Raw genomic sequence first — 26,015 nt, 5'->3', positions numbered from 1 at the left:
ATCTCTTTCAGGTTGGGGTGTGTGTTTGATTTGACAACAGAAATGGTGTCCTTTAATAGAGGACCACTTCTTTTTTGAGGACTTGCTCAGATATTAAGTGTTTACCAGTATATCCTATACACGCATACAAATATAAAGCATTACATTGATAAGAGATCCTTGCATACAGCCAAACTGATCAGCAACTTACTTTGTAGGTCTGCTGAGGAGTTAAGCAGTGAACATCATGGTGTTGATACAAACTTCTTTGATTTGAACCTTGAGATAGTTTTGCCTCTTAACATAATTAAATGACATAATAACAACAACCAAAAAAAAGGTAACAGTTCTATAAAGTCTTTCTATTCCTTTTATTCCCTACAGAAATGGCAGGATATTATTAAGGAAGTCAAGTTCCTCCAAAGAATAAAACACCCTAACAGTATAGAATACAAAGGCTGCTATCTGCGGGAGCATACAGCATGGGTAAGCATCTGCTGCTCTGCACTTCTCTTGCCTTGGTTAAAGGTGCTTTGAAATCTCTCCAGCTGGATTTTGGGAGGCACCTGAGCACTGGTGTTGCACAGACTGAGATGAGCGTAGCCAAGGGCCTTACAGGTGCTCAGCAGAACTGAATGTACTTTCTGGGACCAAGAGTTACGGAAATCTTCTCTTTCGCTTAGATTAAGTGTTGCTGTTCTGATGTATTTAGCTTGATGAACTGAGTGTTTGAAATAACATACACCCATCACTAATAAAGTTTTGTAGTGCAATGTACTAAAGAAATCATATTACTGAACTAATAGTTTAAGTACTGTTTTTTGAATTAGCTTCAATAAATATATAGGGCAAAGTTTTAGTTTCTCTTTTTGAAATCTGACTGGGACAGAATCTTAAGTAAATCCCTAAATAGCCCTTTAATACTCTGATAAGCTTGTTAAGTGCAATTTAACATTCCTGTTAAGTATGTGCATATAAAATACAATATGTAATACAATACCTAACTGGTTATGAATGTGCTTTTGCCTTCCTTACAAGTGGTGTTGCTTGGTGTCTTACACAGGAGGGTTATGCCTAATTCCAGTTAGAGCTGTACTTGTGGGAGGGATCAGTGCTGTGGCACTCACCTTGTGTGAGGTGACAGTGCTGGGATGGAGTTTATGGTACAAGGAACACTTGTTTTGTTATGGCAGCCTGCACTGTGTGCTCCAGGAATTAGTTCTAGATTTCTCCATACAAGTCTAGAAAACATACATTTACTGTTACAGATTTTCTAACTACTTGATTTCTTCCTATAACAGCTTGTTATGGAATATTGTTTAGGATCAGCATCAGACTTATTAGAAGGTAAGTCACACGTGTTTATTTGGTGGAAAGTCAGGAACCTACTGAACTAGGAGGTTGCAGCATCACAGAATTGTCTTTGAGTATATAGTTTTATTTGGGGCCAGAGTGTGTATGAACAGGCACAGTCAAATTTGTCAGATTCTTGCATAGCTGTAATGGTTTTTCTGTAGAATATTGGCTTTCCCAGGTGCTTAGTTTCTCCTTGGTTCATATTATTTTAAAGTTGTCAGCTATTTGTTTGCTTCTGAGTTTTAGGTTCTCCTGCCATGACAGTTCAAGATTTACTTCTGAAAACCCTTGCTGTTGATCCTAATGCTTACTAACAACTGTAGGCCTGTTGACTAAAATAGCACTACAGCAGTATTAGGGTTTTGCTTGATGAGGTCTTCTGTTAAGTGGTCATTTTTCTATCAGACTTCTTATAGTGAACTTTCTTTGAAGATATATGTCTGGCCAGTAAGTTGTTCCTTTCCTTGCCAGAAGCATTTCAGGACCAAAAGCTGAACTGCCAGAATCTCACCTGTGTTGCTACAATTTATTTGCGTGTGAATTGCTGTAAAGTTCTGGGGTTTGGGATTTTGCTTCATTAATGGAAAAGTGGGTGTTGAGTCTCAAGTAGTTACTTGGGAGAATGGTCACAGAACTGACAGGAATGTAGTTTAGGGTTGGAGAATGGTCTCTTTGGTAGTAAATAGCTGCTGGTTTGCAGTTAGAAGATTACATCTGATTATAGAATGTACTCTGTGAACTATTTTTACATTTGCTTCTCATACTGAACCTAGTGAAAACGAACTTTTAGTATTTCTGATTGTATTGTTAACAGTACTCACTTGCATGCTGCAAACTGTATTGTTTTCTGTAATATTGAATTTCACATAAATTCTTTCCTTAAGTTCATAAAAAGCCATTGCAAGAAGTGGAAATAGCAGCAATTACCCATGGTGCTCTCCAGGGATTAGCATACTTGCATTCTCACAATATGATCCATAGGTAAGTGGTTATACTTTTGCTGTCTCATACACACTTACAGGTAATTTGTTTTGTTGATTGTATCCCCTCCATCCCCAATTCAACATTGTAAGCAGAGATTTTCTTTCCACAGTATCCATATGCTCCCAAACAGGTGATTTCTAGTAGTCTAAACACTAGCAAGCTCTGTATCTGCACATGCACTCTCTTACAGCTGGTGTTCATAATTTCTGCAGAATTCCTTTGAATCTGCTAATCTTTTCAGTCCTTGATCCAGTGCTGATTGTCCCTGAAGCAGTGAATAGCAAGTGCACCCACACAGTTTGTAGGAGCTGTGAGGCCAAGAATGCTGGGGCAGGGAGAGCTCTAATTCTTGAAAAATTAGTTTTACACAAACACACACGTTGAGAAGCACACAGTAAGTTTGGGATGCAAATGTTCTTTGTGTTTAAAGTAGCTGCTGCATTTCAGTAGGATGAAGAATTCAAATAGTTACATTATGAAGTCCTTTTAAAAAACATTGAAAAAGGACACACTTGGTTCGGAAGCTTTTGCTGAACTGTATGTGAAGCTTATCCTGTTACACCATTTAAAGTTCATTTTTAAGACAAACATTAAGACTAACATTTAAGACAAAAGATTCCAAAATCAAGGGCCACTTTAAGCAATTAACCTAATGGTTAAAGACTTTGTGTTTGGAGGAAATGGGAATATTTTGCAGCTTGAACGTGTGAATATTGGTGTGTTTTGTAGTCTGTCCAACAGAGTTTTCTTCTTTGGAGAGGAGTAGTACTGACACTTGTATTCTATCACCAGAGATATCAAGGCAGGGAACATCCTGCTGACAGAGCCAGGACAGGTGAAACTTGCTGACTTTGGGTCTGCTTCCATAGCATCTCCTGCCAACTCATTTGTGGGGACGCCATATTGGTAAGCCAAGAGTTTTACTTATTTCTGGCTTTGTGAAGTGAAAGGGTCATGTATTGGCTATTTAATATACTTGGTCTTACTGGAGCTAGCTTTGTAATCTTCCAGTTGAGGTGGTGATGAAATGTACTTTCTTAGAAAAAAAGTTCAAATAGTAAGCAGGCTCTGAGTTCCAAGAAACTGAGTATCCCTGTATTTGTAGTTCGCAAAAAGTAGTAAAAATATTTCGCTGTTCTACTTAGACTGACCTAAAGTGGTAGAGGTGGGATTGAATCATCTGTAATATATTTTAATCACTCCCCCCAGTGGTTTAAACAATTGGTGTATTCTCACCACGTCTGGTTGTTGAAATAACTGAAGTGTTTTTTCTTTCATAGGAAAGGCCAGGTTCACTGAACCAACCCCTTTGCAGATCCCTTGTATGCTTTTGATCTCTTACACCTAATGTGTGGTGTTTACACAACTGCATGTTATAATTATTTCACCAGAGTTGGTCAGCCAGCTAAACTATTGGAAATGTGGGAGGGTGAGAAGGTGATGATACTCATAGATGGGGAGCTGGGCAAAGCACAGGAGAACATCAAGCAGCCTCTGCAGGCCTGCACTAGTGTGGGTGCCTGGTCTTTGTTCCCAGTATCCCATGGTCATGCCTGATAGCTTGGGGAATGATTTGTTTATGGTAGCTGAAATCAGGGAAACAGCCTATTTTGTACTGATGAAGAGAATGTGTTTGTTGCATTGCCTATTTTGAGCACCAATTTCCTTTCTTAGGATGGCCCCAGAAGTGATTTTAGCCATGGATGAAGGGCAGTATGATGGCAAAGTAGATGTTTGGTCTCTTGGAATTACCTGTATTGAGTTAGGTAAGTTAACGTTCTTTGAAAAAAATTTAAATGTAGTTATTTAGTACCTAAAACTTCTTCAGCTGAATCACAGTGCAGGAGATTTGTGCTCCCTTTCTTGTCCTGGCTTCTCTGGGACCTGAGTTTTAGAGAAAAGAGCTAAATGTACTCTAGAATTCAAGACCAAGTCTCCAGTGTGATGTTTATTGAACTGGTATTTGCATTACCTGAAGAAATAGAGTTATGTAGACAAAGAGAGTGGCCAAGTGATATCACTAAGGGTGTTCACATTCTGTGGGAGAGGCAGTTAACTTCTGAACTGAAAAACAGTCTATTGCTGAACAGCTTTAGAAGTCAACTATTAAAGGTACCAGTGTGGAGATACATTTTTGCTATAAGTTGATATTGTTTCTGTGAAAATTTAAGATACATTAACAAAATCTGCAGTGATGAAGTTCTAGAAAAGTGGACAACTTCAAAGCTGTATTCAGTGTGTGTTATCACTGCTGAATAGATTTTTTTTTTTTTCCTTAAAGGAAAAGATATGAAATAATCCAATTTTGAGGTGGTAACCTGAAACTGAAAGCCTAAAGAAATGATGGCATTGCCATTAGAACAGACCCTTTAAAGCAGGATGTCAGTTTAAAGGGGCACTGTTGGTATGGCATTCTGTTTAAATTTAACACGTTGCATTTGCTTGGAACAAAAATGCCCTCACTGAAGCACACCATGCACGCTACTGCTCCCATGCACCTGAGGCTGTCCTCCCATCCTTGTCAGATCTGATTGCTCATGCTCCAGCCCAACCTCCATGGAGGAGCAGCCCAGCTAGGCAGTGAGAGCTCTCAGGAACACACTAATCCATGTGAACCGCACAGTTTAGCTAAAAATGCTGTCTGGCATTCCAAACTGTCAACTTCATTTTCTTCCAGGATGCGAAATAGATTCTTTCTTCAGAGCAGAGATTATCTTGTTGCGTTTGGTTTTTTTTTTTGGTTGCCAATATAAAGCAAGTTGAAGGGGTGTGACTGTCATGACAGAATCCTGCTCCGAGTGGAGTAAGGAGACTTGGCTGCCTGCAGGGCTCCAGGAATGCAGTGAGCTCATGGCCACCACACCCCCGGGAGTCCTGCACGCCGCGTTCTTGCAGGATGAAGCGTGTTGGGCTTCGTCTACGGCTGCTGGCGTGGTGGGAGGTGAGACTAGGTCAGGACAGCAGAGCAGTGTAGGCTGGGTCTGTGTGCCTGGCTCATTTGTGTTGCTTTGAGTAAGCATGGGAAGACAGGAGGAAAATGAGATGTCTGGTAGTCTTCTCAAATTATCACTTACTCTTAGAAATGGTCTTATTGAGGGCTCAGTTTCAGGGTTTCTGGAAGATTTCTGTTTTATTCAGGTGAGCTAAGAAAAAAAAGCTGGAGAGAACATTCCGTTAAAATAGTTTAATGAATAATCAGTCTGATCCTTGATAGCAGCAACTAGTTATCTTACAGATTAGAGGAAGTAAAGTTCTGCATTTGCAGAAAGACTTAAGTCCTCAATTTACCCATTCTGAGGAACTTGTAGGGCTTAGTCCATCCTGCCATAGCCATGAGTGAACCATGATCTCTGATCTATAGTTCAGTGCTACTATTTGACTCAAATCTGAGGAGCAGAATAAGAAAACTAGCATTATTTTTTCCTTGTTTGTTGTTGGTTTTTTTGGCTTTTTTTGAGGAAGGAAAGTTTTCTGTTGCATTTTCAGTAGTGTAGGAATGTCCTCGTGGCCTGACCAGCTTCTCTGGAATGTTTATGGCGAGGCCGAGCTTTATAAAGTTTGCCCCATAAACATTCTGATGAAGCTTCAATTTTGTTGTTACAGTGAGATCATCTCCTTCCTCATTAAGCTTTCATGCTGTGTCAGTCTATAAGAGTAACACAAGCTTGAAAGAGAGAAGAGCCAAAGAGAAGGCAACTCTCAAAATAGTATAAAGAGTTGGCCTGTTGCTGACTTCCTGCCCATGTGCTTAGTCAGTTAAGTGTGATTTGATGGTTCTTGTAACCAGCTTTTTCTTCATCACTGCTGTCCTGCTAGAAATAAATATTTCTTAGCTTTTTAGCAACTGTAGATTAAAAAAAAAACAAATGGGGGGTGTATGAAACCAAGAATGCTTAGTGGCTAAACACCCAGTATAGAGCTTACTGTTAACTTACTCCTATTTTAGTACATTACAATGAGTCAGAGAACTCAACTATGATAAACCACGTAATTTAAAAGCTTGAGAGGACAAGGCATTTGATCTTCAAAGGGCTTTCATCTTCTGCAATGGCACAGGACGTATGCCAACATATCTGTCTGATTGCAGGGTAGGGTTGGTTTGGGGTTCCATGTTCAGGCAGTAGGGATTTTGCTGATGTGGTTTTCTTTTTAAAGGGATGTAAACTGGAAAAAAAAAAAAAAGAGCAACAACATGAGACTATCTCCCTATATAAAAACTTCTTTTCTCTTGTGTGCAGCGGAAAGGAAGCCTCCTTTGTTTAACATGAACGCAATGAGTGCCTTATATCACATAGCGCAGAATGAATCCCCTACACTACAATCTAATGAATGGTGAGTATTGCTGAGGGAGGAATGTTGTAGGGGATCACTGTAAATGGAGTGCTTTGTCATGCTGAGTTCTTGAAATGGCTGGAGTCCTGTTGGGAGGATGTGAGCTGGAAGGTTCTCATTAGATTCATTATACATTTCATATACAAAATTGACCAATTACTAAATATACATTTGAGACTCTTCAGTGTAGTAGGAACAGGACAGGCTGCTGGAAGAACTTGAAATCCTGTAAAAAATTCCGTTCATGGGTCAGTAAACTTTGGAAGCTCCCAAGCTAGCCAAAACTGTGGGTTTTAGTGTTTTTTTATCACAAACCGCACAGTCAATTTCTAAATCTTGTTTTGTTGAAGTATTGCTTTGCAAGATGAAGACACAGCTTGTGTGTGGCAAGTGTCTGTTGCATAAACTTCAGAAGAATAAAGCACAGTAGTAACATTTTATGCCTCCTAGCCTCAACAACTGTCTTTTGAAAACAACAAATACAGTAAACTAATTTCAAAAGTTAAAAACTTCCTAATTATGGTTTATGGCACCATAGTCCTTGGCCTAGGAGCTACAAGCATCCAGATGTGAGGATCTTGACTCCTTAATGAATTAAACTGGGTTGGTAACTTAGGTGGATTTTTTTTTTTTTCTTTCCTTGACACAGGTCTGATTATTTTCGAAACTTCGTAGATTCTTGCCTCCAGAAAATTCCTCAAGACAGGCCTACATCAGAGGAGCTTCTGAAGGTTGGTTTGCCTGTCCTTTCTGTTTTCCATGTGGTATTAAAAGGGGCTGTGCCCTGTGATGACGATCTGTCTCACCTACTGTACAAGGTTATGGTTAGCGATGCTCAAACACCTTTGAGCTGAGAGTGCTGTGGGGTGTACTGAGCTGGCAGCCCTGGCTTTACTGCCTGTCTGCAGTGTCTCAGAGTGTTCCCCAGGTGACTTTCCAAGCCAGCCTTGGAGTTCTCATCATAAAAGGTCACTCCATCAAGTGACACTGGATGACCATCAACTTGTCAAGAGTTTTAGTTTGTAAACTCAGTCATTCCAGTGATTGTAATTAATCCTGACAGAGCTGCCGTGCATTAGCTAACTAATACCTTTTGTTACTTCCCTCTGTGTTCTATGCTGTATACACTCCAATGTGCTTTACACAGACCTGAAATTCACTGTTCTAATGGTATCCTTGGGGGAAAGGGGGCAAAAGAAAGCAGTTTTTCCTCCCCATATTTTTCCGTGGCATGAAAAAGCCTCAGCAGTCTGCAGGCTTGTTTTATTTCTTAGCTTCTTTTTTAATTCTTCATTTGTGTTCCTGGATGCTGCTGGTACTTGGCTTTGCTCACTCTAGTCTGGAGACAAAGCCAGTGGGGTAGATAGATTGTTGCAAAAGGCTGACATGTGAGCAGAACTCACATAGAAGATGGGTGTTAGGGCTGCTTTTTTGTGTGACTTTGATGGATTTCCTTTGTGGCATCAGGTGGCATTCAGAATTTTGCTAACTTGTCATTCTCTTTACAGTGCTTGTGACATTTTGGGTTTCTTTTTATCCTGGCCCTGTTTCTGCTAAACAGTGTTTTTCCAAATTTTTTGCATTGCAGGGAAATGGATGCTATTTATGAAGGTTTTATCAGCACCTTTTTGCATGTTTTTACCTAAAAATGGCTCTGAGGACTTGTGCCTCTTTGAAAACTGTCTATTCAGAAAGAAATGCAATTATCCGGGAAAGGTTTCGGTGTGGGTGTATAGTCCTGCCATTTCAGAATTCTACGGATTGGTTTTATTTTGAGCAATGTGCTGCAATTAAAGAGAACATTGATGGAAATGAAACATTTGGGAACATATTCCTTCCATAACTATAGTCTGAAACAGCTGCATGCCACTTTATAAGGACAGGTAGGGAATGTGCCATGTTGGAAACAGCAGTGCAGTTCTCCAAAGGAACAAAATGAAAGTAGTGGTGGTGTTAATAATGACTCATGCTTGCACAGCACATTGCATCTGGAGAAGCAAAAGCTGCTTCTGACATACACAGACAGTTCTTGCTTTACCTATTGGCAAAATGTAGCCACCTTTGCAGACAGATATGTTGAATATCTCCAGGAGAAGAGCAAAACATGGGGAACTGTTCCAGGACCAGGCTCTTAAGGTTCACAGCCTATTTTATGACTCAGAGCTGTATGATGAATATTTGATTCCCAAGCTTTTCTAAACAAGGAAAAGGGTTTTATACTGAGAGTTAGCTGATGAGTTAATTAACATTTGGTTAAGGATGCTAGCCAGTCTAGCACCTTTAGCTTTTATCTGGTATTTGTTGCTCTTCCCTCACTAAACCACAAGTAGATAATGTCTCTGAAGTCCAGGTTTATACTGAGCAAGTTTTCATGGCATGTAAGACGCCATTTCTGGGTTTTTACACCTTTATTTTTTTGGTGGAAGTCTGCCATCAGAAAGCAATCATTCTGAACTCTACCTGGATTGCGAAGTCTAAAAATAATGGTGGTGTAAGCTGTGAAGGTGTTCTCCTCCTGTGCAGGGAAGAGGACTAATAAACCCAACTAGAGCTCATCACTGTGTCCTCAAAGCATGTGCATTGGAGGCATGAGAGGCCACTCACCTGTTTGTGTGTTCTGCAGCACATGTTTGTTCTTCGAGAGCGGCCCGAAACAGTGTTAATAGACCTGATTCAGAGAACAAAGGATGCGGTGAGAGAACTGGACAACCTGCAGTATCGTAAAATGAAGAAGCTCCTCTTCCAGGAGGCCCACAATGGTCCTGCAGTGGAAACACAGGAGGAGGAGGAGGTAAGAGAAATGCTGGATTTCATCACTGAACCAGAAAAAATTAGACTGTCATTTAAATAACCACAATTCAGATATTGCTGAAACGAAGGAAGGCTGTTTACACACCTGGCTGTAAACACTGTCTCCCTCTTTGTGCTTGGAATAAAGCTACCTCAAGGCACAAACAAGGACAAACAGGGTACATGCCTGGTGCTGGCAAGAAGCTGTGCCATGTGTTCATGCTTGAACAGTCAGCTTCCAGTCCTGTAAACCCTCGCTTTTTTGCCTGTGTATGAGGCTTCATGAGGACTCTTTAGCAACTGCAGTTAGCCTCTGTTTTGACCATATCTACTGAGGATGTTGTTCTAAGTCTAAGGCATAGAGATTTGTACTTGATTTATTAAACAAAAACAGGACGAAGAAAAACAGGTCATCAAGGAAATTGATTTATCTTTTTTGGGTTGAGTGCTGCAGTCACCATGCAGAGCTAGAGACTCTGAATTCCAGTTCTTGTGTACACAAAGGAACCTGCATGGTGCAGGGTCCCAGCTGAGCACTCAGGTGATGCTGGTGTCACAGCAGTTTCTGGTGACACGCTGTGGCTGATACATGATCGAGTTCAGCTTGTTAACAGGCTCTCTGTTGAAAAGAATCTGACATCAGCCAGTTAATCTTCACAAGGCTGACTCCTTCTCTCCCCAGCATCCCACGTGAAAAATGTTTCATGGCAATGCCTGGAGGGTGGAAAGTGCCATGATGTGTCAGGTGGATGCCTTTAGAGAAAAATGGAATGAATGTTCCATTTGGTAATGTCCGCAGGTACCACTGGGATGGGTTTGAATTTTCTTTCTGATTCCTTTCTCCTAGGAACAAGATCATGGTGTGGGCAGGACAGGAACAGTGAACAGTGTTGGAAGTAATCAGTCCATTCCTAGTATGTCTATCAGTGCCAGTAGCCAAAGCAGTAGTGTTAACAGTCTTCCAGATGCCTCGGATGATAAGAGCGAGCTGGATATGATGGAGGGGGACCACACAGTGATGTCAAATAGCTCTGTCATTCATTTAAAGCCGGTAAGCACTGGATTCTTACTGGAGAACTTTGAAGGTGTAAAGTGGGAGAGAATTTGGTTGGTATGAAGTCAGCTGCTCCCATTCCCAAGTCATTATTTGCAGTTTGTATTATTGTGCCCCAAGTATATGAATGTGCACTGGAGACTTGGGAAAGTGGCTATGAAAATAATTTATTTTTGTTAATTCACTAAGAATTATTTTAGTAATTCAGTTATTTCAAAAGCAGTTTGCTTTATCAGGAGGAGTTGGAATGGCAGGTTGTAAATAGGTTTATTTGGTGGATGCCCTTAATTTGCACAGCACTGCCTTGTTGGACAACTGGATGTGAGAGTTCCCCTTTTTACTTCCTCGTTAGAGAATTCCTAAGGTCAGGACCTACAGCAGAAGCCGAAATCTGTTCTGCAGCACCCAGCTTCCCAGCACTTGATTTGAATATTTGGTTAATGAATAAAGGTGTGGGAAAAAGAAATGCAGCAGAAACCACTTCCCTCTGCCAGATAAAGGGTGGGCTGGGGAGTGTCCTCTGAGCTGGGCTGCTCCTGCCATGGAGGGGTTATCAGTTTGCTCAAAGCACTACCGTTTCCATGGCTAATGATAGGTGTGGCTAGAATGTCTTGTTCTTTGCCCAGATATGCAACAAAGACACAGGTATTTCCTCAGGGAGTTAATTAGTGTATCATATCTAACTAGTAATCTCTCTGTGATGAATGACAAACTCAAAATAAGAATGTGGAATACACCATGACAAATTTTTAAATTTGCTTTGAGGTATTTCTGCAGTGGGTGTAATGAAAATCTTCCTCTGTCTTTCAGAGGTACAAAGATGTTGTTTTTGTCTTTCAGACTTGATAAAATCTACTTCATAGCTTTCATGTTTTGTTGAAGTAAACTGTTTAACTCAGCTTTCAGTTTTCCATTTTTTTTTCTCATTTTCAGCTTTAATTAGTAATCTTCCTCTTAGTAATAAAAATTCATGATGAAATTTCTGAAGCAAAGGTCCTAGATCAGAACTCCTTTTGCAGTATGTACCTTCATTGGCAGGAGGATCTTTGAGGGCTGATGAATGCTAAAATGGTTTTTTCTTCCTTTTAAATAAAGAGACCGAAATTAAAAATCTTTAGTAACACAGTTTCTCTTTATTCTCTGACATTAATATTTGCTGATAAGGAGGAAGAAAACTACAGAGAGGAGTCGGATCCTCGGACAAGGGCATCAGAACCCCAGTCTCCTCCCCAAGTATCTCGCCACAAGTCTCATTATCGCAACCGAGAGCACTTTGCTACCATACGCACAGCGTCGCTGGTACGTGGAGGGTTGATTTTGGGGGAGTTCTGCAGGAGGGGATGCTTTGAACACTGCTCTGTGCAGCTTCTCAGAGCTTCCAGAATACCACCAGCATATGGGCTGTCTTCGTTGACTGAGATGCTATCATTGAAATAATTTAGTGTCAATTAATAAAAGCTTCAGTGCGACACCTGGGCAAATGTAATTTGTGTATATTAAATAGTCTCAAACCCAATGTACCCAGCAGAATATAGGAAACCATTTATAATAATAAGCTGGTTTTTATTTTCATATGCATGCTATTAATATTTGTATGTGTGTATATGTATCCACCCTCATTGTATTAGGCTAAAAGGCCATTATTTAGTGTCAGCTTTATAACAATTGTACTGTTTTTCTGCTGAAGCCCACGTGAGTTTATCTGCTACAGCAGAATTGAGTTTTTAATGCTGCCATTAGGATGTGTGCTTTTCTTTACAACAAAATCATACTTCTTAACTGAATCGTTTTCTTTTGTGGTTTGAAGACTGCTGAAAAGTAGATTAAGCAGCATTAACTTCCTCTGGCCCGATGTGGTTATCTTCCTAGGTGACAAGGCAAATGCAGGAACATGAACAAGACTCAGAGCTCCGAGAGCAGATGTCTGGCTATAAACGTATGAGACGGCAGCACCAGAAGCAACTGATGGCATTAGAGAATAAACTGAAGGCAGAGATGGACGAGCACCGCCTCAGGTTGGACAAAGATCTCGAAACACAGCGTAACAATTTTGCTGCCGAAATGGAAAAGCTAATTAAAAAGCACCAAGCAGCCATGGAAAAAGAGGTAGGAGGTTATGGTTTATCAGACCAACCCATGTTTGTTAATTACATGGAATTGTCCACTTCCCCTGACTGATCTAGAGATGATAGTGTGGGCTCTTAGATGTCTTGTTTTCAGGAGGCAAGCAAATTGCTAATTAGAAAATGGTTAATAATCACCTCCTTACACTAAGGGGCTGTGTAACTAGAGGAAAGGTACGTCCTTCACAGCACCGCGTTACACTGAATGTTAGAATCCTGACCCCAGAAAAAACACTGTGAGGGTTTTCCTCTCTCTTGCCATGTCTGTGCTGTCAATAATTGCCTGCCATTGAGTGTTGTGGAGGCAGATTAGCCTGCGGAGAAATGTGCCAGCTACACTTAAATGTTCACTGTCTAGTTGTGTATGGATGGGGGGGGCTATGCTTTTAAATAATTGATAATGAAGTGGTGCTCCCTACAGCAATTATTATCGATTTTTGTTCATCTCTGATCTCTCAGTGGAGGGCTGAGGATATAGTTTATCATAAGATGTTGATTTTGTTAGGCAAGATTAGCTGAGGGAATGTGGCACTGGAGAAGGGCTCTGCTGGGTGCCTTGATGGGATGGGGAATGAGGAGAGAGTGAGAACAACCTCCTCTGACTTGGACTTGTGCAGAGGTGTGGTGAGTATTGTGGTGGCTACCATGAGTTCTGGGTCTTGGAGCTGAAATGGGACACGAGCTGTAATCCATTGGGACTCAGACTGACTTGCTGCTGGATTTGCTGTAGGCTAAAGTGATGGCCAATGAAGAGAAGAAATTTCAACAGCATATTCAGGCCCAACAGAAAAAAGAATTGAACAGTTTCCTGGAGTCCCAGAAGAGAGAATATAAACTCCGTAAAGAGCAGCTGAAAGAGGTAACTCACCTGTAATGAAAAATAGGTGATATAGTGTGAGAGTGGTGAACATTCAGAAATAAAAGTGACACTGTGCACCAGAGATCTTCCGTAGGACTGCAGTGAGTTCTGCAGTTTGTGAGCAGAGTCCTGTGTGTACTATATTTGTTCCATATCTTTGACCTTTGAGTAAGAGAATTTAGTTAGTTATTGATACCTGTATGTTTTGTACTTGTGAAAGTACAAACCTCTCCATTGTTTAATACTAGTTTTTAGCCAGAAACATGGGAATTTGGCAATCCTAAGGAATGAGAAAAGGTAGTTTATGAAAGGTCATGAAGATTTTTGTTATACATTGTTGTTGCAGATAGTGGCCATTCACTGCAGCAGTTAAGTGAAGTTTCTTATCACTTAATGATATTTCTGTACAGGAGCAAGAGAACAGAGCAATAAAGATGATCTGCATTTTTTGTAAGGAAAATACCTGTAAAGCACTATTAATTTTAATGGAAAAAGCTGTGTACTTATTTAATAATCATTGCTTTTTAGTAAAAATTTAGATCCCTGTGAAATGCAGAGAAACTGTAGAATGAAACTTCCTGATTCTTTTTCTGGAGTGATTGAAACCATAAGCACTATAAATAATTTTTTTGAAAGAACTATTTAATGCTCAAGCATCAGCTTGTGTGACACAACTTTAGAACTTGCTCCAAAGGGGAATATTCCCAAACGTAGGCATTTCCCAGGAGAAAAAAAAGGCTAAAGAGCAGCAGAGCCAAGAAAGATCTAACAGAAACTACAGTAGCGTGGGCTCTTTATAATAATATGGAATCTTTTTCTAAGTGGGCAGTAGATCACAGAGCACCAAGAAACACTGATGAAATACAGAGGAGTTCTGTCTCATACTTCAGTTGAAATGTATCACAACAAGTCTTAATTACTGCATGGGCATCTCTAGTATGTAATCCAAGCAAGCAGAGTCTTTTGCCAAAGATACTTTAAGCAATGCATTGAATGTAGTACAAATGTGGAAACTCTTTAAGTTTTACCTGTGAACTTCTTTACATTATTTTTGTGAGTTATGGCATCTCAGTGAGCAGCTCTGCCTTGATGAGTTACTGTAAAATGAGTACGTGCTCTGATCAAGCAAGACACAAAAAATTTTCTGATTCTGTTTGAACAACAGGACATCAATGCTTTCCTTCTCTCAGTCCTTTGGGAGCCTGTAAAAATGTTTGCCAGGCAGGATGGCAGTACCTCCAAGCATTTTCAGTGGCAGCCCATCATTTTGACATTTTCAGCTAATATGTAGATCTGGAAACTGTGGACATAAACCAGTATTTTGGTCAGTGCAAAAAAAAAGTGGTAGTTAAAGTGGCTCCACTGCGATTTATCTCCTGGTATTTCCTTAGTGTACCTTATGTGATGCATTTTGAAGAGGCTGAGATGGCACCAACCTTGAGAAGAGAGGGTAGAACATAATTCAGTAGTTTATTAGTCAGTTTATTAGCCAAGGAACTTAATGTAACTATTCCACAATTAATTACCTTGCGATTATCAGGAGCTGAATGAAAACCAGAGCACTCCAAAGAAGGAGAAGCAGGAGTGGCTTTCCAAGCAGAAGGAGAACATCCAGCATTTCCAGGCAGAGGAAGAGGCCAACTTACTGAGGCGTCAGAGGCAGTACTTGGAGCTGGAGTGTCGCCGCTTCAAGAGACGGATGCTCCTGGGCCGCCATAACCTGGAGCAGGACCTGGTTCGGGAGGTAAGGGAACAGGCAGAGATGAGACCTGGATGCACCTGTGGGAAGTGCATCTCACTGGACCACCTGCAATCCAACTCAAATCAAACAGAAGTGTTCATTATCACATCCAAAGTGTTTTGGTAGAACAGTGGTTTGATGCTTTGCAGTGCCATTTGGTAATTCCTGTGGCATCCAGTGTACAGATTAATGCCCTCTTGCAGGAGAATTGTTAGGTCCAAAAAGTCATCAGACACAGCAGTTAACAGAAGATGCTTACTGTGAATCCTCTTGAGCATCTAGAACAGGAAGAAGAAAAGTGAAATGAGGAAGGAAAAATTACCGGTGGCATTGCTGTCTGCTGCTGATAAGACCAAGAAACTCTGTGGTCTGTCCTCAGATGCCTTGGAAAGAGAGAAATGCCCTTGCAAACAAAGTGAAATGTCACTTTGTGAACGGAAATCCAAGTAAGTACAAAGAACCTAATAATTCCCTCTGTCCTCCTGTTAGGAACTAAACAAAAGGCAGACACAGAAGGACCTGGAGCACGCCATGCTGCTGCGCCAGCACGAGTCCATGCAGGAGCTGGAGTTCCGCCATCTCAGCACCATCCAGAAGATGCGCTGCGAGCTGATCCGGCTCCAGCACCAGACTGAGCTCACCAACCAGCTGGAATACAACAAGCGCCGGGAGCGGGAGCTGCGGCGCAAGCACGTCATGGAGGTCCGACAGCAGCCCAAGAGCTTGAAGGTACTAAGTGGTGTAGGAACTCTGAAGGTACTAAGTGATGTAGAAACTCCAGGTGAGAGCTGGAGTCCATGGAAAAGTGGTCCATTACAACCCGTTCGCAGTGCAGGCAGGGCCAAAGTGATTTGAAGCTCATTAACTTGAGGAGTACCATAGTGGTGATCAGGGTTGCAGGGTATTGCAGGCAGGCCACGGCAGCTTTAGTCCCTCCTTTTCTTTGAAAAGCTCTTCTCAGCAATGTCCCTTCCTTTTTGGGGTAGTTTAAAATGCATTTAATGTTTGCAGTATGCTTTTTTTTTCCCCCTCCTACACCATTTTCTGATCCTTCTCTCCCCCATATACAAAAATAAAACCTGTATTTCTGTAACGAAGCAGTGTCATTTAAAAACAAAACCCAAAAGCTTTGTGTTGCTGTGTGCATCAAAATGAACTGCACCGTTGTCTTGGCTAACTCACCTGGTTAGTGTTTTTATATTAAAGCTGGCATGGTGGCAAGTGGGGAGGGGGAAAGAGAGAGACACTGGCCAAGTGCAGTGTCCTCAGGAAGCTCCTGGCGCTGACCTTTGCTATGTGTCTCTCCTGGGTTTCTCATGCTGCCCTTCTAGCTGTGGTGGCTGACCAGAACTATGGGGCCTCTGTAATTAAGGCTTTTAGTATTTTCATTTAAACCTTCACTTCATCCAAAGAAGTCCAGTGGTTTATTCTGAAGTGTCTGAGAAGAGAGTATAAGGCCTTTCACAAAGCTGCCTAGTACATTTCCTTTGAGGGGGCAGACTTCTCTCCACCCAGTGTTCAGCTGTGCCAGTAGCAAAATGAGTGTATGGCATACTGAGCATGGGGTTTCTTTGTTGTTCTGCATCTTTCCTCTTCATGGTATTTTCCATCTGACTTAGTGTTTACCACCTGCAAGTTATCTTCTTACAGAGAAAATAATCAACTTGAAAACAGAACTTCAGAAAAGAAAAAATTGTACCTGATTTGTTAATATTAGAATAATATTAAGTAGTGAAAACCTGGCTTGTGAGAACAAGGGACCATCTGATCACTGTTGAGAATCTCCAAGGATATAGTGTATAAATAGCTGATGACTTCACAGGGAAGCTGTGCTGCACTCTGAGCTGAGTAAAACTGAAGCAGCTGTATTAGGTTGATCCTTCTGAGATTAGCATGAATGAGTTCTGCCTCCCCAAGGTGATGTGGTGCAAACACGAGTGGACAGCATGTCCATTCTCCTTCCCTGGCTGCAGTCGGGACAGCAGGATCTGTGGTACCTCTGTGCTGCAGGGGCTTGGCTGCCCTCTCACCTCTGCAGATTCTCCAACCCCTTCCCTTTTCCAGGGAGGACAGGGCTGGAGCGTTTTGCAGGGAGCATGGAAAGCTTGCACTTTGCTTTGCATGGCTGTTCTGTGATTAGTGAAGGATTTCAGGCTTGAGCTGTCAATCCTGCACCTTTCTGTACATGCAGTGCTAACAACACAGTCCGTGGACAACCGTTGGGTTTGTAGCACAATCCCCTCTTTATCAAGGCTGTTCTCTAGCATTAACTCCTTCTCCTGCTTCTGATTAATGCAGGCAAGTATTCTTAATTGAATAGATAATTTGACCATTTGTTCAGTTTCTCTCTCCAGCAACGTTTTCCCTCAAGGGCACATTTCAGGCTTTCCCTTTGTTATTTAGTGAGGCTCTTTGTCCTGGAAGCAGGTTTTTAACGGTCAGTGTCTGTTCTATGACAGCACCAGAAGGACCCATAACTAGAATTCACCCTTCAGTGAAAACGGCTGTTATTATTTTGAGTGTGTTAATTGTGATGCAAATATCCTCTTGCTGGTATTTCACAATACTAGGTCAAAATGATCTTGTCAGAAGTCTGACTGGAAATCTTACCCCTCCCTTCTGTTTCCTGTTGTTAAAGCCTTTGGATTGGAAGCCTGTAAACAGAGTCTGGTGTCCAAGCAAGACTTCATAGAAAATGAGGACAAAATAGGTTGATAGTGTTTTGCTGTGACCAGGTCCCTGATGGGAATGTGTAACCTGCTGACACTTCCCTTAAGGGCAGTGAGAAACAACCTTAAAGGTTTCCTGGAAGGAAATAACTTTCTGTGAAATTCAGAAAGGTTAAAAGTGATGCATTCCTCTTCATGATACATGTCTTGATTTGAATGAAACCCATCTTTGTCCTGTTCTCTGCATCAGGTTAGCGAACTGTTTCTGTTGTTTTATGCAGGAAAATGTGCTTGGGCTGGGTGTGTTGTTTGATCCCACTGCAGCTTTCGAGGTGGCTGCAAGTGCTGTGCTTATCACCTGCCCTGCTGAGCCCTGAGTTAGTGCCAGGAGCAGGCAGTGGAGGGGCTGCTGTGGCCACGCACAGATATCTGCCCCACTGGTTCAGATCCCAGAGCTCTTCCAGCTTACTCGAACAAAAATCTGGTCCTGTGCTGTTTGTGCCTCTAGTGCTTCAGTATTTGGCATGGTGCCTAACAGTGGGAAGGCCCTCATGTCTGATTTTAGTGATTTGTGTTTATTTATTTATTTATTCATGCCATGGTGAACTTGATCATCTGTCAGTTAACCATCATCACTCATCACTTCTGGGTTTTGCTTTGTTAGAAGTATCCCTGCCAGCCATCCCATAGAAAGATACAGAGAACTCCAGAACACCCTCCTTTTCAGGGTCTTGAAACACTTACTAGCTGTTAAACTTCACAAGCTGCTCTGAAGGCAGGTAAAAGAAAAGGAAAATCAGTTCCTTCAAGGTCATACAGCAAAACTGGATCCCAATACCTTTTCTAGGGTTGGTGTTTCCCAGCCCTTTGTGCAATCACAGCTGTGTCTCTAAAACAATACAGAGATGCTAGCAAGTGCAAAGTGAGGAAAACTCCGTCTCCAGTAAGCCTCCAGTGGGACTGGGGAATTGTTTTGTTTGCTAGACCAGCACAATAGTACTGTTTTGTGGTGTACATTTTAAAGCATCTAGTATTTTTTGGGTTTCTCTGTGAAAACCAGGCTCATAATATCAAGGGTTAGAGTACATCTTATATTCATCAAACCCTCAATGGAAAAAGCATTGCTCTTTTTTCCTGACCTTTCCCATGCAGCAGATCTGCTTCTTTTCATAACATTAAGTGCTGTTCATATATATGTGTGCCATACAAGCACAGTAGTGTAAGTATGGCTTTTGGTGCTAGTAAATATTAGTCCTGTCCCTCAAGAACTTTTCTTGAAAAGCAACACCCAGGACTGGATCCAGTCCAGTGACAAATGTGAGACTCTTTGTGCAGAGACAGCTGTATTTAGGCTGGAGCTTTGTTATAAAAGTGTCTGTATTGTAATTGTTTTGCACAGTAGCAGTGTCAAAGCAGCTGCAGCAATAGTCATTGCCTCTTGTGTATTTTGCTTCCCTCCTTGCACTGTAGATGTTAATATACATTTGTGGATTCTTGAACTCATATCCTTAATGTAATCCTAAATATCCATTTGAATGGATATTTCACTCATTTGAAACATGCTGGTTTTTTCTTTGTGTCCCCTCCATCTTTCCAGTCAAAAGAACTACAGATAAAGAAGCAGTTTCAGGATACATGCAAGATCCAAACCAGACAGTACAAAGCACTGAGAAACCATCTGCTGGAGACCACGCCAAAGAGTGAACATAAAGCTGTCCTCAAACGGCTCAAGGAGGAGCAGACCCGGAAGCTGGCTATCCTGGCTGAGCAGTATGATCACAGCATTAATGAAATGCTCTCTACACAAGCTGTGAGTCGCCTCCGAGGGACCCAGGGTTCCTCAGCCAAAGAGGGATGTTTGCATTTTAACCGCTCTGTATCCTGACAGCAGGCTTTCTGCTTCCTTGCTGCACACGCCATTCCCTGCACAGTCCTTCCTCTGTGTTTAGAAAGCTGAGTTCAAATGCAGAGGAAAGACCTACCACCCCCTCCAGGCAGGCTGAAGCTGAAGCTGCTGTTGCAGAGATGCAAAGTGATGCATCTGTGTGGCCAGAGGACTGCTTTTGCATGAAATATGGCAATATAAACATCCCTGTTAGAGCATCATTAAATAGTGTGCAACTGGCTGTCTTAACTCATTTAGGTTTTGATTTGTTGATGATACCAACCAAAGCATGTGCCACTGGTGGAAGATGCTCATTGAGTCATGGAGGAGTCCACAGTTTTGACTGTAAATCTGAGGTCAAAGTGTTGAGACAGTTCTGTGATTCCTCCTTTAAGGGATTCCTTCTTTAAGGAATGACCACATGAGCAATGCTTCGAGTCCTTGCTACAGCTAAATGTGCACTTCTCTTTGCAATTCTTGCATATTTCATCCTGCTCACATCACTTGGTACACAAATTTAACGCTGTGAGGCAGGGTAGCTGGCTTCATTTGTGATGGGAAGATTAAAAGTTCAGTATCATACTGCTTTTAGGTTTATTTCATTATATCCTTGTGCCCAAAGTCCTGCATTGGCAGGGCTATGGACTTAAGTCTCCTGGGTAGAGGTAATTGGTTAATCCAGTTGAACAGAGCAAGAGAGCTTCTCTTGCCTCTAGCAAAAGGAGAGCTGAGGATGTTTGCACCTCCAGCAGTCTGGTCTCTGCAGTGTGGATCGTGGTTCCTGAGGCGCCACTGCTCATCAGCATCACTTGCATCAGTGCTGTGGGCTCACTGTCACCAGTCTTTGTCACTATAGGTCCTCTGTTCAGCGAAGTGAAGTACAATAGAGACCAATTGTATTGCTAAGAAAACAATGTCCCAACCCATTCTCCCTCTCCCCGCGGTCCTCCCCTGGAGTGTCAGCAGTGGTTACCCCATGGTGAAACGTCTCTATTGTCTGTCTTTCCCAGCTGCGTTTGGATGAGGCACAGGAAGCAGAGTGCCAGGTTTTGAAGATGCAGCTGCAGCAAGAATTGGAGCTGCTGAACGCATATCAGAGTAAAATCAAGATGCAGGCAGAAGCCCAGCATGATCGGGAGCTGCGTGATCTTGAGCAGAGGGTGTCCCTCCGCCGGGCCCTCCTGGAGCAGAAGGTAAAATGGGCATGTGAGGATCCTTAGCATACTCCATATTTCAGATCTTAAATTCCACTTACCAGTGAGAGAGAAGCTGCTCTTACTTTGCTGTATATAGTAACACAGATCATTTGGGTGTTTGTCTCTCTAGGGTTGAAAGCTCAGCGACGCATAGACTAAACTTTCTGCCAGCTCAGCCCTCCTGTGTGAGCAGCTTCTGGCTGGGATAGAGCTGCCTGAAGTTTGCCAGAGGGAACTGGCCTCTCTGGGCAGAAGGGATAGAGAACTGTTCTCTCTGTATGTGAGCTGGAGATTGGCTTCCCTGGCCCATCAGGGAGCACACAGTAACAACCTAAAGCTGGGAGCTGCAGTTTCCCTATGAAATTGTGTCTTACTAGCAAACTGAAGTAGCCAAAGCCACAGGCATGGCTCCCCATGCTCCCCAGATCTCAGCTTGTAGTTGGCTCTGTGTATTTGGGTGCTCCTTGTTGAAGTTTGCTTTTCTGTGCAGTGCCAGACCCGTGTGTGTAGAAATATGAGTGGCCTACACAGACCAAGGGAAGGGAAATGCACCAAAAACTGGTGGAAGGAAATACACTGTCAGCCTTCCTCCTGCAGTTGTTTTCCCCTTGGACTTACCCTGTAGGTGTCAGCCATTGCCATTCACACAACAGTTCCCAACTTTGTAGGGGCGATTACTCTGTGGCCTCGAAGTTCTTTACGCTGCAGTTCTTCCAGGGGCTAATGGATGGATGCTGGGATAGTCCACAGAGCACTGCCCCACCTCGCGGCCAGCCGAGGGAGCACCCCCAAGGAGGCGGCACAGTCCTGTCGGGCTTTGGTCTTCTGCGGGGAGACAGCTGTTCTCAGGAAATAGGCGAATTTGGGAAAGCAGAGTTCCTGTGTGTCACCCGTGTGCAATAGCTGCCTTTAGACACCACTGCTGGTTATTTTGGTCCCAGCTCCCATCACAGCCTGGCACGAATATGGATTTTTCTGGAGGTGCATTGCCCTCTGGTGGCATGAGCTGCTCAGGGAGGAAGTGCCACAGTGAGCCAGTGCTCCCTGCTCTGTGGGAGCAGCACATATTGCAGATAGTGTTAGAAGCTGCGGTGAAGCCAGCAACTCAAAGAAATGCACCAATAATAATGCAACCAATAATAATGTTGTAGAAGTCTTTCATTGTGTACCGGGATTGAAGTCTCTGTGCATGGAAAACCCCTGTGGAGGATTTGGCATCAGTAACGGGGATAGGAAGCGTAGCAAGACTACTTCACAGAGAGGAAAAACTGGTAAAAATATCACTTAGCATAATTTTCTATGTTTGTGTCCCTATATTGCCTTAGAATAGCAAAGAAATGGATGGTGCTTCAGCTTTCATGGGTTCCTGTAGTAATACGTTCAGTCTTGGCACATGAAAATCACAAGTCATGCACCAGCAATGAGACCTTGGTGGGGTTCCAGCCACTTGGCAGCGACTTAAGGGCAAACATGTGGGTCCAGAGGCAGACACATCATTCTTTTGCAGGGGTATTTTTTGGGAGGAGAGGTGATATTCTGTTTTTGTAAGAACTAAGAGTTGCGAGTGTTCTGGTGTGGGTCCCTCAGCAATGTCACCTGGTGTTTGCTGGCATGTGCTAACTGAAGCTGGCAGCCAGAGAAAGGGCAGGTATGTGCACGAGATGAATGTCTGCATTTATATGCACAGATAAATGTGTAGCCTGTGGCAAAGTCAGTCCCTGGTGTTCAATAATAAACCAGATTCCGGAAGTTAGCGTATGCATAGAAATCTGCTTCCTTTTCAGCAGGCTGCTCTTTATTTTTGGTGGTGCCCATCACCATAACTCACCAGAGCATGCGTGTCGTGTCCAACCCTGGAGTAAGGAGGGACTAGCCAAGCCCCATTGATGTGAAATGTTGTTTGTATTGCACCAGCAATGAGCATGTCCCAAGAGTGTCTTTAAAAGAGTTCGGATTTAGTCGTTTCCTTCCCACATGTCTCAGACACTTCATTTTCAGAGTGGTTTGAGTGATGTCACTTTAACACAGTGTCAGGCCTTTCAGTGAAGTTCAGTTGCACCGAGACCTGTCACTGAGACTGAAAACGATGACATGCTGAAGACATTGAAAAAGGAGGATTCTGCGTAGATAGCAGGACAGGAAAAAACAAGCAGAGCATTTTAAAGAGCTAATGTTAGAGAAGGAACCTTCTTCCTCTGCTGCCTTCGTGGCTTTGCCCAGGGCTGCTCAGTGCAGAGTCTGTCACTCACCTAGAGTAACAGGCAAGTGGAAAATGAGTTTCTGAAAGCCCCAAATGGCTCAGGAGATGACTCATGCTGGAGCAGATTGTTTCCTAAATTCCAGATGAAATTGCTTTGCATATTCCCTGACTCAGGCAAGAGAGTGCTTACAAGTACAAGGCTCTGCCCAGTGCCTTCAGCACAGACCGAGATAACACCTCTTGGCCATGTTGCTGCTGACAGCAGGGAGATGCCACTGAGCTATGCTAAAAGTCTTGGCTGCTGCGTTTTCCCCATTTGGTCTTTTTCACTGAGGCCAAAAGTAGCTTTTTCAGTTCTGGCAAGAAGATAATGGGTTTTGGTTCTCCACCTGACTGCAAAGATTTCAATAAGAAAGGCTTTCATCACTGTCTGATGGGTGTCAGGAGGCCATAGTCTTGTGTTTTCAGTACTTAGAGTGCTAATCCCAGTGCCCCTACCAAAGTAATCTTGGAAACCAATTTGGAACACCATTATGGGGGAGAAATTGGTGTTGCCAGCTTGCATATCATCTAGCTAATAATCTGCCACACAACTCAAACAGCACTGCCTGTGTCCTTCAGCCACACACCCTGGAGAAAGTGTCAGGGCAGTGAAATACGAGAAAACCAAATTAGGAAAGGAGGTGATAAATACATGAGCTAAGAAAATCTGGCCAGTGAACATTAGGGAGGAAGCTGAATGTGGGCTTGTTCATTGAATCCTGGAGAAAAAAGCAGTCATCATCATAATCATCATCAGATTCAGCTACAAACAGTGAAGGTCACCATGAGCTGTATTGAGAGGCTGCACCTGAAGGTGCTTTCCCAGTAGGCTTCTATGGAGGCTGTAGACTTTGCTGCATCTTAAAAGATTAATCTATGTCAAGCTGTTGATATCAGTGCACACTTTGGATTTGCATCCCTCAAATTTGTGTATTCACCAGGGAACAGGGACCAACACCCTCCAATTGGTGTTCACCATGCTTTGGCCTGTGCGGGTCTGCGGGACTTAACCCTTAAAAAATTCACCCTTTTGTCTTCAGAACAGACTGCATGTCCATGGACATCTGATCTAGAGCCAGTTTCCTGCACAAACACAGGGAGAAGGTCCCTCAGTAGCTGTTACAGGTCCTCCAGAGGCTGTGCCTGTCCTGCTGCTACAGACTGTCTCTTTTTTTCCTTCCTAGATTGAGGAGGAGATGCTGGCGTTGCAGAATGAGCGCACCGAGCGGATACGAAGCCTGCTGGAGCGTCAAGCTCGCGAGATCGAAGCCTTTGACTCAGAAAGCATGAGGCTAGGTTTTAGTAATATGGTTCTTTCTAATCTCTCCCCCGAGGCGTTCAGCCACAGCTACCCGGGAGCTTCTGGCTGGTCCCACAATCCTACTGGGGGTGCAGGACCTCACTGGGGTCATCCCATGGGTGGCCCACCGCAAGCTTGGGGCCATCCAATGCAAGGTGGACCCCAGCCATGGGGTCACCCCTCGGGGCCCATGCAGGGGGTACCTCGAAGTAGTGCTATAGGGGTCCGCAACAGCCCCCAGGCTCTGAGGCGGACAGCTTCTGGGGGACGGACGGAGCAGGGCATGAGCAGGAGCACAAGTGTTACTTCACAAATATCCAATGGTTCACACATGTCTTATACATAACTTAAACAATAACTGAGGGTGGCAATTCCACTGGAGCTGTCTGCCAACAGAAACTGCCTACAGACACCAGCCCAGCAGCCTCCTCAGTGCGGTGCTGACGTGTGGAAGCTGGGTGCACATGGAATATTGTATCCATTTTGTAAAGCATTATGTTTTGTGTTTACTAACTGGGATGTCATAGTATTTGGCTGCAGGGTTTGGGGGGGTGGTTTTTGGTTTTTTGTTTTGTTGTTGGTTTTTGTTTTGTTTTGTTTTTTTTTTTACTTTTTGGAGGGGTCTTGGGAGGGCGTCTGAGAAATATATGCAATTAGTCAGAAGAGTTGGCTGGTGGTCATCACACTGACAGGACAGAAGGGCCTCAGACTGCCCTCATCATGCCATCCATGTAGGAAGTCTGAGGGAGAATGGAGACCTCCTCCCATGTCCATAAATTTCGATCTGCCACCCTGCAAAAACCAGGCAAGCTGCCTTTAAACCAACATCCAGGGGAGGAACAGCTGGATCTTCTGTTCCATTTTTATTTGTCATTACATTGGATAAATTTCTAGGGTATTGCCTCTGCCAAGAGGCATTTTCAAAGAGTTGTAGGTGAGGAAGAAGGTGAGAAGAGAGGCCAAGAGACACCAGGGCTTAACAGGGCCCTTCTACCCAAGTGCCCGCTCCGTGTCGTGTAAGAAGTGACATTCTCTCAGAAGGCACTGGTCAGCTGCCCGAGAACTCTGTAGGTAAACCTGTCTGGAGAGAACAGGCTAGGAATGTTTGAAATTGTCTGTCTGCTTTGGCACTCCCCGACTGTGCTGCTGGTAGCTCAGATGAGGTTGGGCAGAGGAGCGTAAGTAATGCACTTGTACAGCTAATACTGTGACATCTCATTTTAGCTAAGCATCAGAATAATTCTTGGAGCCCAGCGTAGTCCTTTTTGCTCCATTCAGAAATGTTTAGACTTTCAGCCAATCAGTCTCAAATGCCAGAGGTGTTTTGAGGGATGCCATAGTCACAAAATGCCATTGATCGGGTTTTTCATTATTACACACTACATCCACCAATTTATTACCTTTTTGGCTTGTTGCAATTTCCTGTTTACATGTAGCATGTAGCCAACTGTTGAAATGTTTAGTTGCCATGGTGTACCAGGAGGAGCTGAGCCAATGACTCTTTC

The 26,015-nt window shown here is 43.0% G+C and overlaps 1 protein-coding gene across 2 annotated transcripts in view; it reads left to right on the top strand.

Annotated features, from left to right (window-relative positions):
• Nucleotides 1–26,009, top strand: part of TAOK1 (TAO kinase 1) — a 33,035-nt gene extending 7,026 nt beyond the window's left edge. The window contains exons 3-19 of one of the 2 annotated variants that reach the window (XM_008634382.2): nt 364–465; nt 1,281–1,326; nt 2,220–2,316; nt 3,112–3,225; nt 3,994–4,085; nt 6,558–6,651; nt 7,301–7,382; nt 9,275–9,442; nt 10,289–10,492; nt 11,660–11,794; nt 12,365–12,601; nt 13,349–13,477; nt 15,018–15,221; nt 15,708–15,947; nt 19,485–19,697; nt 20,783–20,965; nt 24,395–26,009. In XM_008634382.2, coding sequence (XP_008632604.1) covers nt 364–465; nt 1,281–1,326; nt 2,220–2,316; nt 3,112–3,225; nt 3,994–4,085; nt 6,558–6,651; nt 7,301–7,382; nt 9,275–9,442; nt 10,289–10,492; nt 11,660–11,794; nt 12,365–12,601; nt 13,349–13,477; nt 15,018–15,221; nt 15,708–15,947; nt 19,485–19,697; nt 20,783–20,965; nt 24,395–24,856 — 2,802 coding nt within the window. In that variant the 3' untranslated portion in view covers nt 24,857–26,009. The remainder of the gene's footprint in view (nt 1–363; nt 466–1,280; nt 1,327–2,219; nt 2,317–3,111; nt 3,226–3,993; nt 4,086–6,557; nt 6,652–7,300; nt 7,383–9,274; nt 9,443–10,288; nt 10,493–11,659; nt 11,795–12,364; nt 12,602–13,348; nt 13,478–15,017; nt 15,222–15,707; nt 15,948–19,484; nt 19,698–20,782; nt 20,966–24,394) is intronic. The other variant, XM_017735167.1, reaches the window with a different exon arrangement.
• The last annotated feature ends 6 nt before the right edge of the window (nt 26,010–26,015 follow it).

Source organism: Corvus brachyrhynchos, unplaced genomic scaffold (assembly GCF_000691975.1).
Source record: "Corvus brachyrhynchos isolate BGI_N302 unplaced genomic scaffold, ASM69197v1 scaffold145, whole genome shotgun sequence".
Taxonomy (NCBI): domain Eukaryota; kingdom Metazoa; phylum Chordata; class Aves; order Passeriformes; family Corvidae; genus Corvus; species Corvus brachyrhynchos.
Note: the sequence above shows the minus strand (reverse complement) of the source record. Positions and strands in the feature narration are given on the sequence as shown.